At 42.8% G+C, this 14,981-nt stretch overlaps 1 protein-coding gene across 1 annotated transcript in view; it reads right to left on the bottom strand.

The window, feature by feature from the left end:
* Positions 1–14,981, bottom strand: part of VWA3B (von Willebrand factor A domain containing 3B) — a 137,088-nt gene that overhangs the window by 106,053 nt on the left and 16,054 nt on the right. The window contains exons 5-6 of the mRNA XM_087823772.1: positions 13,864–14,033; positions 9,947–10,062 (exon numbers count right to left, since the gene is read on the bottom strand). Of these exons, the coding sequence (XP_087679898.1) occupies positions 9,947–10,062; positions 13,864–14,033 (286 nt within the window). The remainder of the gene's footprint in view (positions 1–9,946; positions 10,063–13,863; positions 14,034–14,981) is intronic.

Genomic DNA, 14,981 nt, shown 5'->3' with positions numbered 1-14,981 from the left:
CTCCTCAACCCTAGTAAGACTCTAAAGGACACAGATGGAGCTTAATAAATGCTTGCCTCATAGCAGGAAAAAAAATTTTTTTTCAAAGCAACCCACTGTTAGAAGGCTCAAGACCTGGAAATAATTAAAGTCTCTTGGTTTTGTCGACTGTAATGTGGCAACAGCTTTGGATGTACAGCTGCTCCAGCTCCATCCACTGAATTAAACTGAATTCTGGGGAGAAGGAAGGTGACCTCTGAGAAGGCCTCCTGCTGTCAGTAAGCTGTAAACAGTCACCCATCAGTGCTTTTAAATTAAATTAGAGGTTGGAAACAAAGCAGCAATGCCAAGGCCAAGTGATGGGCCAGTAAACTTTAACTATCTAAAGATCACAAGCGTCTTCCAAGAACACAGCTTGATTACTTTTTCTCTTTAAGTATAACAGCTTCAACATATGTTACAGAAAATAAAATCTAGTTTCATAATATTTAGTTTTAGTCCATGCATTTTTCTACACCAACACAAAATAAGTGCAGTTTCCAAAGATAGAATCAACCACATTTTACAGCTACACCATTTTAGGACTTAATAATACTAGTAGAACAGAGCACCTCTTCTACTAGCATTTTTCCAGGGGACTGGAAAAAACAAAGATACTCTCAGAAAAACTGCTTTTTTCCTACTACCTGATACTCCTTTTTATTTATTCATTGCCAAGTCTTTCTCGTGAGCACACGGAACCCTACTTGCCAGTTTTGCTCAGTTAGCAGGGGCCGGCCAGCATGCTGTGCTAGAGGGGCTGACGCCAGTGCAGGCTCAGTGGGAAGGGGTGATGATGGATTGACTAGTGGTGGCTGAATGGATAGGGTGGGCCTAGAAGTGGAAGTGCTGTGCTGCTCAACTCCTATCTTCTGGAACCAGGAGAGGGTTCTGAGCTACTGGTTTTATTGGTTGTACATATGAAAAAATATGTAAATGCGCTAAAGTTAAAACTGTGGCCAGTTGTCCACAGTTTGTTTCCTCCTTCTGTTCCTCCTCTTCAAGTATAAAGTACGATGCTCTGGCCTGAAGTGGGAGCTCAGAGCTCTGACCATGGCTGTCAGCCTGGGCACTCATCACACCACTGCAGTGCCTTGAACATCAATTCTGAAGAGCCTGACACTGTAGGCCATCTAAAATAAGTCCACGTTAGCTTCACCAGTGAGTCCAGATCCTGGGCTAGCTTCAACAATGCTAAAATTGTCTCCTTTTTTAAGCCTGATGCCTCATTGAAAATTTTATTATTTCAGTTTAATTAACTTTTTTAGCATAAAACAGGGAGAAAGAACCAAACTAAAAGATGAAGCCTGCCCTAAACACAAAAGATCTGAAGTTTTTTCCTTCTGAAGAGAAAGTCCCCAAACCACTCAATAGACCCCTCACTCTAGGCCCACAGGGTTTTCATAACCTAAGGAGCAGCTCCCCATAGAATTAGTATTTTTTTCTCTTAACAATATAGTCCCTTGAAAGCACCAGCAGTTAAAGTGCCTTCCCAAGACAGTAACCCAGCCCCCAACCCAGGACAGTCCATCCCGACCTGAAAGCTTCTGAGGACTGAAAATTACCATGGCCAATTTACAAATGTTCCTACACCATTCAAGCCTCTCACTAGCCCAGTCTGACAATAGGGAAGTGGGTGAAATTCATTTCCAGAAAGGGCCCCACAGTGTAATCCTACTTACCAGTAAAACATCAGGTGCTCTTGCTTGCTTCTAGATAGGTCCCAGTGGCCTACTCCTAATATCAACCTTAAACATGGATCTTCCTCCCATCAGGACACAATATAACAATACAGTATTCACTTCCTAGTTCCAAATTCCAGTTCCCATCCATCATTATGTATTCAAATAAACTGGTCAGTATCAAGACTGTTCTGAAAATGATCTTTATGACAGAGGCTGCCATATCCTGTTGGATTATCTTACTTTCTAGAACCAATGTCTACAATAAAAGCCCACTTGGAATCCCAAAAAGAAACAAACATTAATTGAATGGCAATCTTGTACTAAACACTTCCATGTGTGCCATATGCCTTAATTCTTCCAACAACTACATGAGGTAAATGCTATTATTCCCATTTTTACAACTGAGGGAACATAGCTCAGAAAGGCTAGGTAACTTGCCTAAGGTCACACAAGTAATTAGTGGAAAAACTAGGGTATGAATCCTGGTCTGACTCCAAAGTTAATTCAATGTCCAGCAAACACTTTCCCAGAGCCAAAAAGAACAAAAGCTTGTGATAGCTTACATTATTGTTCAGCAAATATTTACTTCCATCTCAGTATAGGTGGAGAGCTCCCATCCCACTACTGTTAAACTTGGTCATGTGATTTGCTTTGGTCAATGGAATATTAGTGGATGTAACATGAACAGGGGTCTTATGCATTGTTGCATAGTTTGGCTTGGCTCTTGTGCTCATGGCATTTCCTACAATAAAAATATACCCTGGGTAACACCAGTTAAAGAAAGACAAGCCATCTTAGAGTAATCGAACTGCAGTTGACCTGTAGACCTATGTCAATAAATAATGGCTGACATTTTTCAAAATTTGACAAAAACTATAAACCAATAGGTCCTAGAAGCTTAACAAACCCCAAGTACAAGATATTGTCATTGGGATTGAAGGGGAGACTCAATGGCATGTTTTGCTCTTAAAAAGAAATATTGGGCGTGGCTCAGTGGTTGCTCATTGACCTATGATCCAGGAGATCTCGGTTTGATTCCCCGTCAGGGCACATGCCTGGCTTTTGGGCTCGATCCCCAGCAGGGGGCATGCAGAAGGCAGCTGATCAATGACTCTCTCTCATCAGTGATGTTTCTATCTCTCTCTCCCTCTCCATTCCCCTCTCTCTGAAATTAATAAAAATATTTTTTAAAAAATAAAGAAAGAAAAGGAAAAAAAAGAAGAAATAGAGAGAGGCTTCAAAAGGCAAAAGGAGAAATAGAAAGATCCAGAGAGGATGTATGTTAGTCTTTCCTCAATACAGTATTCACTTCCTAGTTCCAAATGCCAGTTCCCATCCACCATTATGCATGCAAATAAACTGGTCAGCATCAAGACTGTATCAGTACTGACCCTTCAAAGGGTCAGTAGCACCTACTAAAGAGTGTGAGAAGAGAGTGGTGGGAGGGAATAGAGGACATGACTTTTCATCCAGGCTAACATGGGGAAACGAGACCCAGTGCAGGCAAACAGAGGATACCAGAGGGCAAGGGGAGCAAAAGGGCTCACCTTAGTTTCTCAGAAATCCGAGAGAAGGTCTTCAGATAGCACCTGACCACAGAATCATGGGTCAGAGGCAATTTTCCCCTGATCCTGGGGTGGGCCAGCACCACCATCTGCACAAGTGCCCAGTGGAACTGACACAATAGGCACCATGAACCTTAACCCCCCCTTCCTATCCTCTCTCTAAATATTCTTCACAAGGAAGATGGACCACAAACTCTTGGGAAGTAGTAAAAGAAAAACTTAAAATGTAACACTATTTAATGTATCAACCTAAAGAGCACATACTGCCCCTGTCAAAACCCTGCAAAAGCTTCCCATCACCTGAAAAGAACAGTCCTGGAAAAACAAACAGGAAAAATTTCAATCTGAGAGGACATTCTTCTAAGGAATTAGTGTCCATATAAGAATCGAAAGCAGGCACAGAATAAATAAATGATTGTACTTGATGTATCTATTTTGCCTTTCTAATAAAGCAAGAAACAAGATAAAATTTCTCTCAGTTTACAACTACTTCTTCCTTTTAGGAGAAGAGGTTAATGTAATGAATCATCCCAAATTACAGAGCCTAACGATCATAATTCATGCGTAATTGACTTATTTGCTGATACTATTATAATTTGTTTATCAAACCCATTATAAGAAATGCAGATTCCTATAAATATCTACTTATCAACAAGTACCAAACATCAAAATTAGATGAAATCAGAATTTGTAGCAATGCATTTATCTATTTAGCCAGTCTCTACTAATTAAGTTGGAGCAGTCCAAAGGACTCTGGGAACTTTAGAGAATAATTATCACCTTTTAAATCTCCATTTGCTAATTGGTACAAATGCAATATCATTGTTGCAAAATTTTAAAGGCTTTATTTAGTACCTTGGCAAGGAAAGTGCAGTAAGCAAACTGCTGATTCAACTCAATTTTTTATTTTCTTTTCAAATTGTACTGCTGGACCTCCCCAAATCTATACTAATGAACAAGGTGGGGGAAGAGTGAAGAAAAGAAAATAAGAGAAAGGAAGGAAAATATATTTGGGGTAAAAAATAAAAAGCTTAAAATGTCAGTGGATATTATGAGGAAACAAGCACACACTGGGTAAGACACCATAAAAATCAGGCACACACGTGTCCTCCCCTTAGAAGATTCAGTCCCACACCACACAAAAGGAAGTTTATTTGAAAAATATCAAACCCATTTTTCACATCTACAAGAAACATACAGGGCAGATAGAAAAACGTATTAATGTCAAAGGTCATCACTAGACGGGAAAGGGCAGTGAAGCAAAGCAGACGACCCAGGAGCAAGCCTATCACATAGGAATGTAGTATATTACAAAGGGAGCCAGAGAAATAGGGGTTAGGAAGTGAATGGTGTGAATACAGCTTTGAGCTATGGAGAAAAACATCCATTTATATCCATACAATATACCATACCTCAAAATAAACCTAGATGGACCAAAAAGATGTTTGTTTTTGTTTTAAACTCAGGCTATAAAGGATCAATGGAAAAGAGACAGAATCACGAAAGTTACAGGATCTGCAGATTGGACTTACTGTGCAGATTTTAAGGTTGCATATAAAATATAGCCAAAATCAAAAGGAAAACAATCACTAGGATAAATTATCCATAAATAATAGCACCAAAGAGTTAACATCATTAACATACAGAGCTCATACTATGTAAGAAACACAAGACCCCAGCAGTTAAATGGGCAAAAGACAAAGAGGTAATTCACAGAAGAAGTTACATACAAAAATGCTTACTACTTTTCACTACTAATTGACATTAATTTCTCCATTAAAGAAATTCAAATGGAAACAATGAGATACTGTTTTTATGCTAACTCAGGTTCAGTGAAATGGGTCTTCCCCATATACTTTTGATGTGAATTGTCTTGAAACATTTTTTGGAAAACAATTAAGTGTGAGAGATTACCCCCAAAATATACAAATATATTTGATCCAGTATTTTCACTACTAGAATCAATCCCTCCAAAATCTAAAATATAGGAGGAAATACACCACACAAAAAAAGATAAATGCTGTTATCATCTCGAATAGCAAAACAATAAGAAAGCACCCAAATGTCCACAGGAAATGATTAAGAAAATTATACTATATCACATTCATGAAGTATTATGTATTATTAAATGTCACTTACAGAAGTTTTCTAGGAACATGGAAACATACTTGCTACAATATTAAGTAAAAAATGCAATATTCAAATTGGTACATAATATGACATTTATGCTTCAATTGTTCAAAATGGTATATGCAATGAGAAGATTGGAAGGAAATACATCACTGCATTCAACAGTGAAAATCTTTGGTGGCAACAATATTTCTTTTCCTTTCTTCCCTGTATTTTCCACCTTGTCTATACTATACTGTCTGCAGAGTACAAGATGGCCTACTTTTCATGAGCCTGGGCTCAAATCTGGAGCTCTGTCTCTTACCAGCTGTGTAGCCTCAGAAAATAACTCCAATTTTCCCATTTAATATTTTTGAACCATGGTTGACTGCTGGTAACTGAAACCACAGAAAATGAAACCACAGATAAGGGGGGACTACTATATAAGCTAAGCACTTAACTTTTCTAATAACATTGTATTGTAGGTATTATTATGGTTATTCTCATATAATTGATTAAAAACATACACAGAGCTTTGCGGGGGATAACTCCAAGACTGTTTCTCTTCTGAAAAATTGGGATAATAATATGATTCACCTCACATGGTTATTGTGAAGATTAAATGAGTTAATGTATGTGATGTACCTAGCAACACACACACCCCAGCTTTAACCATCTTAGAAAAAACCCTTTGAAGTGACAGAAGTTAAACAGTTAGACGGTTAGTACACTTCATCACTCTCATTCAATAATTAGAAGTGATATCATGGTTTCTGGGAAATAACTGATGCAATAGAGAAAAAAACCCCACAGATGATGAGGGTTATTTTTTAATATTTACAAATTATATTCTCTTTTAAAACACCAGAATTTCATACCAACCTATCAAATGTTATTTTGGAATTTGAGAAATTGATCATAGAAGGGCTGTGTTCAAATGATAATTTTTGAAATAAACACAGTGAGTGGCAACATGATGCACAAAACATAAATGCATAACAAGAAAAAGTGAAAGATCCTGTCCACCCCACACAGTAGATGTAGACATCAGGTTTCACATTTGGTCTTAGAGCTCACTGTCACACCTTTAAACATTTAAGATGAAGCCTTTACTTCCAGGATACACACAACTATATAAGTCAATGTCTTTTTCCCTAGAAATTATGAAGGGAATGAGAATGAAAAATAAAACACAAATACCTTCTTCTGCTAAATTAGGAGACAAGTAACATCCAGATAAAGGCTGTCAAGAGCAGCTGAGATGGGGAAGGAGAAAGTGCAGGGTGTGCACCTGGAGTGGTCTAGGGAGCCTGGGCAGGCGTTCGGAGGTGGAGGCCCACCTAAAGTCAAAGGTGAGCCTTCTTGGCAACGCTGGCTGCTGCAGGAACAAGGACCAGTAACAAAAGTCTGTCTACTTGATTCAGGGAGCAAAGGGAGGCAGCATCACCCAGAACTGGCTTATCTGTAGGCACCACTTTCTCTGCAGCAGCAGAGAAGAGCCTGGAGCTGTGAAGCCTAGCCCTCCCTACCCTACCTCCCACAGGAATTTCCTGCACAGATTTATCCCATCTCCTTCCAGTGGCAAATAATAAAAAGGAAGCTAACAAACAGCATCCAAACAAGGTATTACAAGAAAAAATGAGGGAAAAAGCCAATAAAACTATCAACAGATGAATACTCACTAAAAATGTTATCAAGGAAGACAAGAAATTATGATGCAATATTTGACCATGAATTTAAAAGTATATATGAAGCCATCATCTCCATGAAGGAAGAAAACAAAGTAAAAATTTAAAAACTCAAGAGTGAGATGACAAGAAGAGATGACATATGACCAACTCAGGAAAGTAGGAAAAAAATCACAAAAGTTAAGATAAAATCAGTAGAAACTCAGTGAAGAAAATATACTGTGGAACTCACTGTAAGAAACCAGAGAACGGAAATAAAGTATTTTAAATACCAGAGGGGGAAAGGACAGACATGAGAGATAGTCAGAGGAGGTCTGTCATGTTTTATACATAAAATGAGTCGCTGAAGAAAACCACCCTGGTGCAATGGCCTGAGTCTCAATCCTTACTCTGCCACTTACTCGCTCGGTGAATTTGAACAAGTTTCTTAACCACTTTCTGTCTTGGTTTCCCCATCACTGAAATGAGGATACTAATAGTCCCTACTCCATAGGGCTTCAATGAAGATTAAGTGTGCTAAAATTTGATAAGAGGCTGAAACACTGACTGTCATGTACCCAGCAATGTCTAAGTGTTTGCTAAATTTTAAAATAATAATAATAAAGCAATGGCACAGAGACAGAAAGGAGAATGGTGGGTGCCAGGGCCTGGGGGAGGGAAGAATGGGATTTGTTGTTAATAGGTACAGAGTTTCAATTTTGCAAGATGAAAAGAGTTCTGAATACTGGTTGCACAACAATGTGAATGTACTTAACACTACTGAAATGTACACTTAAAAATGATTAAGATGGTCAATTTTATGTATCTTTTACTTTCTAAAACTATTATTTATCTTAACTACAGAGTTTCTTTTTGCATTGGTGTACTGTGTGGGGTAATAGTTATACTCTGAAAATCAATAAGAGCAGGAAATTTCTTTAAATTGCCAGGTGATTTCCCTGAGTACTGATCCTCTAGCCCCTCACTTGATAGTCTAGTTTTCTATACAATAGTTGGAAAATTGCTTCCTGAGGGGGTACCCTCCCTCCCCACACTGGAGAGGAACCTGAGGAAACTGACACTGATAAATGGTTGAAAACGATTATGGGGACATGGGGAGAGGGAACTGATCAGGAAAAGACTGAAGAACTATCTCTGAGGCCCCAGATAAGGTTGGAAACCACAAATTTTCCAAACAAAAGAGTCAAGGATTTCTGGACTGGTTTTGAGTGGGAGAGGTCAACTTGGAATGTTGGCATTTCTGGGACATTATGATGGATAGAGAAGACAAGACTCATATTTAGGATCTGGGACTCTCCCCAAATTCAGAACATGTGATCACTGAAATGGTATTAGAGTGGCAGGCCACACTCTGAGTATTTTATTTTAAGAAAAATGTTCTTATCTGTAATTAATCTGTATGCTTCCCAGGGTTGGGAGGATGGTACTTGCTGAAAATGTAAGCTATGCAGCCAGATATGTCTCCCTTTTAAAATGACTTTCCAAGGAATACATAGACCAAAATTAAACCCCATTGACAGTAATTGGCATGGCTTGGGGAGCTGGTGACATCTCACATTCTTCACTCTCATTGATTCATTGCCCACTAGGCTTAATCTTGTAAATTATTTTCAACAGGCATGGCATATAATCTGAGTTAATTTTTTCTTACATTAGCATCAACCTTGCTTATCAATTGATATTTTTTCAATTTCTTGGCAATGTCTAATTCACCATCAGAACAAAGGTGTAGATTATTACCTAAAGTAGTGCCCACCCTGAGTTCCACAGGGACCACTCTTGCTCTGCTTTGGGGCACTAAGAATCTGAACTCACAAAGCCTATCTCTGATACACACTTTGTGACTCCACCTTGCCTTGAATCCATCTGACCACCTGACTCCACCCTCTACATTTACCCACATCTGAATACCTGATTCCACCCCCAGACTTCATCTCTACCTGAACACCTGACTGCCCCCTACCTTCCCCACCTGACACAACTGCCTCCTGTGCAGTCCCAGTGCCCTTCCCCTGGGAGCCTCTGCAACACCATTACATCAACAGGAAGCTTAAGCAGCTGAAACGTGCAGCTTCTCCCCTGTCTCCAAAGAGTAGTTCTTGCCTCACATTGAAGATAGAAACCTGCTGACTACTAGAAGTGAGCAGGAGTGTGGAGGTGGATGGGTTTTCTCAGACGTCTGACTACTCCTGTGCCAAGTCATCTCACAAAGGACAGGAGCTTCCTTCCCTGCTTCTCTCAGTGGTGTGTGCTCAGTGTCTGGCACTTTGCAATTTCACAGTCCCAATGAAACTACCATCTCTTGGCTTTCTGAGTAACTGTCTAGTACTGTCTTTCCAAACCACAACCCTACTTCTCACTGATTTTGTGACTGCATTTTCTATGCCTGTTAAACAATATAATCACATTCCTTGAGAGGGAGGTTCATTCAGCCTCTGCAGAAGTTCCTGTGCAGCCTTGGCCCCCAACAAGGAGCAGGTCAAACCCGCATCTGCATCTACAAGCACTGCTGTCCCTGCCTCGCAGAGCAGCAGAGAACCATGGGCATCCTCACTATGGCATCCAGCTAACCTGGGCAGCAGAGTGGCTCTGCCCTGCCAAGATCCAAGTCCTGTACTGACACACCCCAGGGCCACGTCTCCAGAAGATTCCCAAGTTTGTAAATGTGCGTCACTTAGGCCACTTCCTGGGTGATAAACTTAGGACTCATTGATAAAACTGGTTGTTAATTCACCACTAACATCCATAAACTCTGCCCTTGTACCACATAAATAACACAAGGCCCAGTCAGTCCCTACTTGGTGCTGTATTTCCTAAGGATACAAGATCACCTGAAATGATTAAGATACAAAGCACACTGTTTCTTTTTGGTTCCAGGTACCTGGAGGGGGTTTTCCTTTCAGTTTCCTTGAATTCCTAGTCACTACACTGTCACCATCTTTTATGGAGGATGCAGGAAATTCCACACACTCTGTTCTCTCTGCAAACGCATGGAACCTGAAACGTGAAGAGATTTGCATCATTAGGCTGGAAGGTGGTATTTGCGCGTGTCTGTTCAGTCTCCCGAGACTGTGGACTTGCTCTTCAACGCTGCCAGGCACTATAGATGCCTCCCTCCTTTCCCTGTGCCTTGTCTGTTCCCACAGGTGGAAGATGAGAAGGTGGGAGAAAACAGAGAATTGTGGATGCTTCGGGATTTTAATCGATGACTCTTTCTCTTCATTACAGAGTAATTGCTCAGCCAAGTGCTATTTCTTGACCCTGGAAAAAAGATACACTATGCTTACATTTATTCCTTGTTCACAGGGTTCAATCATGGCAGCACAGTTTTGACAAGCCGAGTTTAATGTGGCCCCACAGTGCCCACAGCCCTGCAGTCAAAGGGCAGGAGACCACATGCACCTTGCTTCACCTGCCAGTGGCTGACAGGCTGCAGTCAGCTTTAACTCAGCAAATACACACTTCCCCAGGACCTATGCATAGTACGAATGGGAAGATTTCTTGTGCAGACAGGTCTGTAGGGACTGACTCCTCCAAGTGTGGCCCCAGGAGCAGCAGCAGCACCTGGGAGCTGGTTAGGGTGTATGTTGCCACACCCATCCAGACGCTTAGGCCAAATTGGCACTTGAACAAGCTCCCCACGGGATTCACATGCACCTTAAATCTCAAGGAGCAACAGTGTCATGCATGGGTTATGGGCTAAGTCACACCCTATGAGCTAAGTCACACCCGAAGCCACTCATCTGGAATCCAAAAAGTCAGTAGTCATAGGGAATTTCTTTCAGATTGGCAGAGGAGATCTCTGAGAAGAGCACCTCTAGCCCTTAGGGGTTATGTGTTGCTACTCATTCAACCAAAAGAGAATCCTGAAGCACAGGTGAGGATGGATGGATGGATGGATGGATGGATGGATGGATGGATGGATGGATGGATGGATGGATGGATGGGCTGACAGAGGAAGAGGTGTGGGCCTCGCCTGGGCCATGGAAAGCCTCAGTCATGTCTATTTATAAGGGTTTCAGGTGACACTAGGACAATGGCTTGATGGCAATGAACAAGCCAGTCTTGTCCAATGGCCCCTCATGAGGCTGATGGACTCAAGCTGGCTGTGCCTACCTCCTGCTGGGACCTGTTCCAGAGCAGAAATGGCCATCTTCCTAGCAGGGCAGGGAAGAGATGCTGAGGCTATTCTTGGCAGGACCCACCCCCTTCGTGCCAAGGCCTTTGGTGCCCAAGACTTTCTATTCTCTGATGTGGTCTCCAGGTTAGAAAAGAGAACAAGGCAGACATTCCCTCTGGCTAATACAGCCTCACTTGTGCAGAAAGCAAATCACCAGTAAGATGGGCTCCTTGGAGAGCCCAGAGTACAGCACTGCACCTGAGGGCTAGTGGCTCTGCCCAGACACAGCCTTGGGCACAGGGAACCCAGAGTCCAGGTCTCTGCAAGCTGAGGTGCTCAGAACATGCCCTTACAGTTAAATAATAAGTGCACTTTAGCTGGTGCTCAAGAGCCAGAAGTGCAGAGAGACCAACTGGGAGTCCAGGGCCCTGGCGCAGGGAGGAACAGGAGCACCACTGTCTGTGGGTTGGGTTCACTTTCAAGGGCCAGAGCAGGAACAGGAGGGCTGTCTATACATTGTCCTCTTCAAAACTTGCATGGCCTAAGAGTCAGGAGCTGAAATGCTGCAGTGCTAAATTGTTAAAATTTGAAGTGCTAAAGGTCAGAGTGAACTCCCTGTTAAATTGCTCCCTAGACTCTCCCCTGCCCAAAGAAGATGCCCACATGAGCTGAGAGGAGGACAAGCAAGGAAGGTGGCCCTGCCAGTTGCCTTTTTCTGTCTCCAATAGCAAAAGCGGGGCAGTGAGCCCTTTCTGTATTTGGGGGACTCAGGCACCCTGAATGGAAGCCAATTGCTTTTACTGGCTTTGAGAGCAGCCAGAGCCCATGTTCCTCAGAATCCCCAGGGGTCTTGTTAAAAATCCAAGTCCCTGGCTTGCCCTAGATCTTGATAGTATCTCTGGGGCTGAGGCCAAGACATCTGCATTTTAATTAAGCTCCCTCAGTCGTTCTTATGCAAAATGAAGGGCTAAATGCATATTCCCAGGCTCCCCTGTATTATGTGGAATCAGCCTGCAAGGTAAAGCCCAGGCCTCCAAATGATTAAGCTCCCCACTCAAACATGATGAGCAACTCAATTTAAGAACATGTACTCAGCCCGGCCGAGCGTGGCTCAGCGGTTGAGCATTGACCTAGGATCCAGGCGATGGGGGTTTGATTCCTGGTCAAGGCACATGCCCAGGCTGTGGGCTCGATCCCCAGTTGGGGGCATGCAGGAGGCAGCTGATCGGTGACTTCCTCGTCATTGATGTTTCTATCTCTCAATCCCTCTCCTTTATTCTCTCTGAAATCAATAAAAACATGTACTCAAGAGCGGCACTGCACTCATTGCAAACAGACTCTTAGGAAAGGACCCAGTCACTCTCCTGGTAATCACACAAGCAGCTGGCCTTTCTCCACAGGGACTTTAACTTACACACAGACAGGGCGGTGGGGTATGTTTTAAAATGTAGATTTCATTATTATTCATATATGATGAGGCCAACAGATCACTTCAACTGCCACTGAAAAGATAGTTCATTGCTCACAGTTCCTGCTATGAATGGAATGGTGTCCACCCTTCAATTTCATATGCTGAAGCCTTAACCCATAAAGTGTTTGTATTTGGAGAGAGAGCCTATAAAGTTTAATCCATGATTAAGACTAAGCGAGGTCCTAAGGGTGAGGTCCTGATCCTATAGGATTAGTATCCTTTTAAAAAGACACACCAGCGCCCGGCCGGGCGTGGCTCAGCGGTTGAGCGTTGACCTAGGATCCAGGTGATCAGGGTTCGATTCCCGGTCAGGGCACATGCCTGGTTGCGGGCTTGGTCAATGACTCTCTCATCATTGATGTTTCTATCTCTCTCTCCCTCTCCTTTCCTCTCTCTGAAATCAATAAAGATATATTTAAAAAATAAAAAATAAATAAAAAGACACACCAGGGAGCTTACATGCTCTGGATTCCCCAACCCTTCCTCTCTCTCTCCCTCTCCCTCTCTCTCCCTCCCATAAAAGGACACAGCAAGAAAGCAGCTGTCTGCAAGCCAGAAAGAGAGCTCTCACCAGAAAATGAATCAGCAGGCACCTGGAGCTGGATTGACAGCAGCCAGAACTGTGAGAAATAAATTTCTGTCGTTTAAGCCCCCCAGTCTGTGCTACTATAGCAGCTAGAAATGACTAATACAGTGCCCAAGATGAAGGGGCCACCACGCCCTACACAGGGCCACACAGGAAAGCACCAGGGCTGGTCAGGAGGCAGAGGAAACATGTGGATTCTGCAGGAAGGAATGGGCAAGGCAGAGTAAGCAGGCTTAGGATTGGCTAAATTTGAGTAATTTCAGCAAGTTCTGAGGTATAGGAGTTTTCTGGTATCTGGCTCTGGGATAGTTAGGGGCCCTGAGGGTGAGTATGTTGGCTCTGCATTTGTTAGTTTGCACAGGAAAGCAGCACTCCCATGAGTCATTCACCGTCTCTAGGGATTAGCTAGCCCTGGGAGGGGCAGTCTTTGCAAGGTCCCAAGATGTCCAAGCATACAAATTACAGAAAATAAAAAGGCAAGACTAGTACAGGGTAGAGAAGAAAAGGTTCATGGAGATTAAATACTGCTGGTTAGACGGAAAGAACACAGCCACAGGCTGGTTAGGACCACAAAGAACCCAGGACTCACTAGCAGTCCCTCCAGAGCATGTTTCTGCCTACCTGCTGTGAGTCTTGGCACTCAGATCCTTTAAGAAAGCTATAGTGCCTTCTCCTCTGGCGTTGAAGGACACAGTGCAGACAGGACATGGCATCTCCAATGCTCTCTGGAGGAGAAGCTGCTTGGATTCCTCAGGAATGTCCCCCACCACAAAGTAGTAAATGGATTCAATCTGCAAAACAGGAGTACCAGCAATTTATCACCTGACATGCCATAGCCTTGTACTGGACTAGTTGGCAATACACTTTCTACAAAATGGCATTTTTTTAAATGGTGGGATGGGGAGAGGGAGGAACAGAAAGGATAGCAGCACTGCTCAATGTTCTGTGAAGACATTTGGGGACCAAGGTCAGGAAGTAAGATATTCAAGACCTGGTGCCAAGACTGTCTGTTGGGAGTGGCCACAGTCTCGGGTGTCACATGGGAAGGGTTTGGTTGGCAGGTTTGCAGAAGAGCTTCCTCTGAGCCCATGAGTACAAATACAGGTAAGGAGCAGCTGTTTTCAACATGAAGACACACAGCCACTGTGGCAGGAAGCTTATTAGCTATTTCCCATGGAGCCAGAATTCTACAGTCCAACTCCTCCATCCTTGGTGTGAGGTAGAATGTGGCAGGAGGACACATTCCCAGTTGTTTCATCCTCTGGTCTCATCTCACAGGGAAGCACATGCCTGGGGAGGTGAGGCTGTCCTGACTTCACACAGCAGGTTAAGAGACAGGTCCACCCACAGGACCTTTTCTCATGTCGCCATGCTATGCCATGACAAGACTAAGAGAATAGATAACCCCTGTGTCAGGACACACAGACACACAGGCATAGACACACACACACACACACACCAACCTTCAGGGATCTAGGAGATGCATACTTCACCAGGTAAGAGTCAATCCCAAAGGCTCCTTGCTTAATTTGGAGTTATGTCAAACCCACCTGAGGGCCCCTGTGACAACCGTCCTACAGAAACCACAATGCCCTTGCTCGTTCCCAGGATTTGCCTTCCATGGCTTCCCAACCACCCCACTCATGAGCTCTGTAACCTGGGGCAAGTGATTTTAATGAAGATAAGAGAGAGAATGCAGTTTACCTCCTCCAATGGGGCATAAGAGAGCCCTCCTCTGT

The sequence above is a fragment of the Miniopterus natalensis genome, chromosome 13 (assembly GCF_054644295.1).
Source record: "Miniopterus natalensis isolate mMinNat1 chromosome 13, mMinNat1.hap1, whole genome shotgun sequence".
In the NCBI taxonomy this organism is placed as follows: domain Eukaryota; kingdom Metazoa; phylum Chordata; class Mammalia; order Chiroptera; family Miniopteridae; genus Miniopterus; species Miniopterus natalensis.
This window is presented reverse-complemented; position numbering and strand designations above follow the sequence as displayed.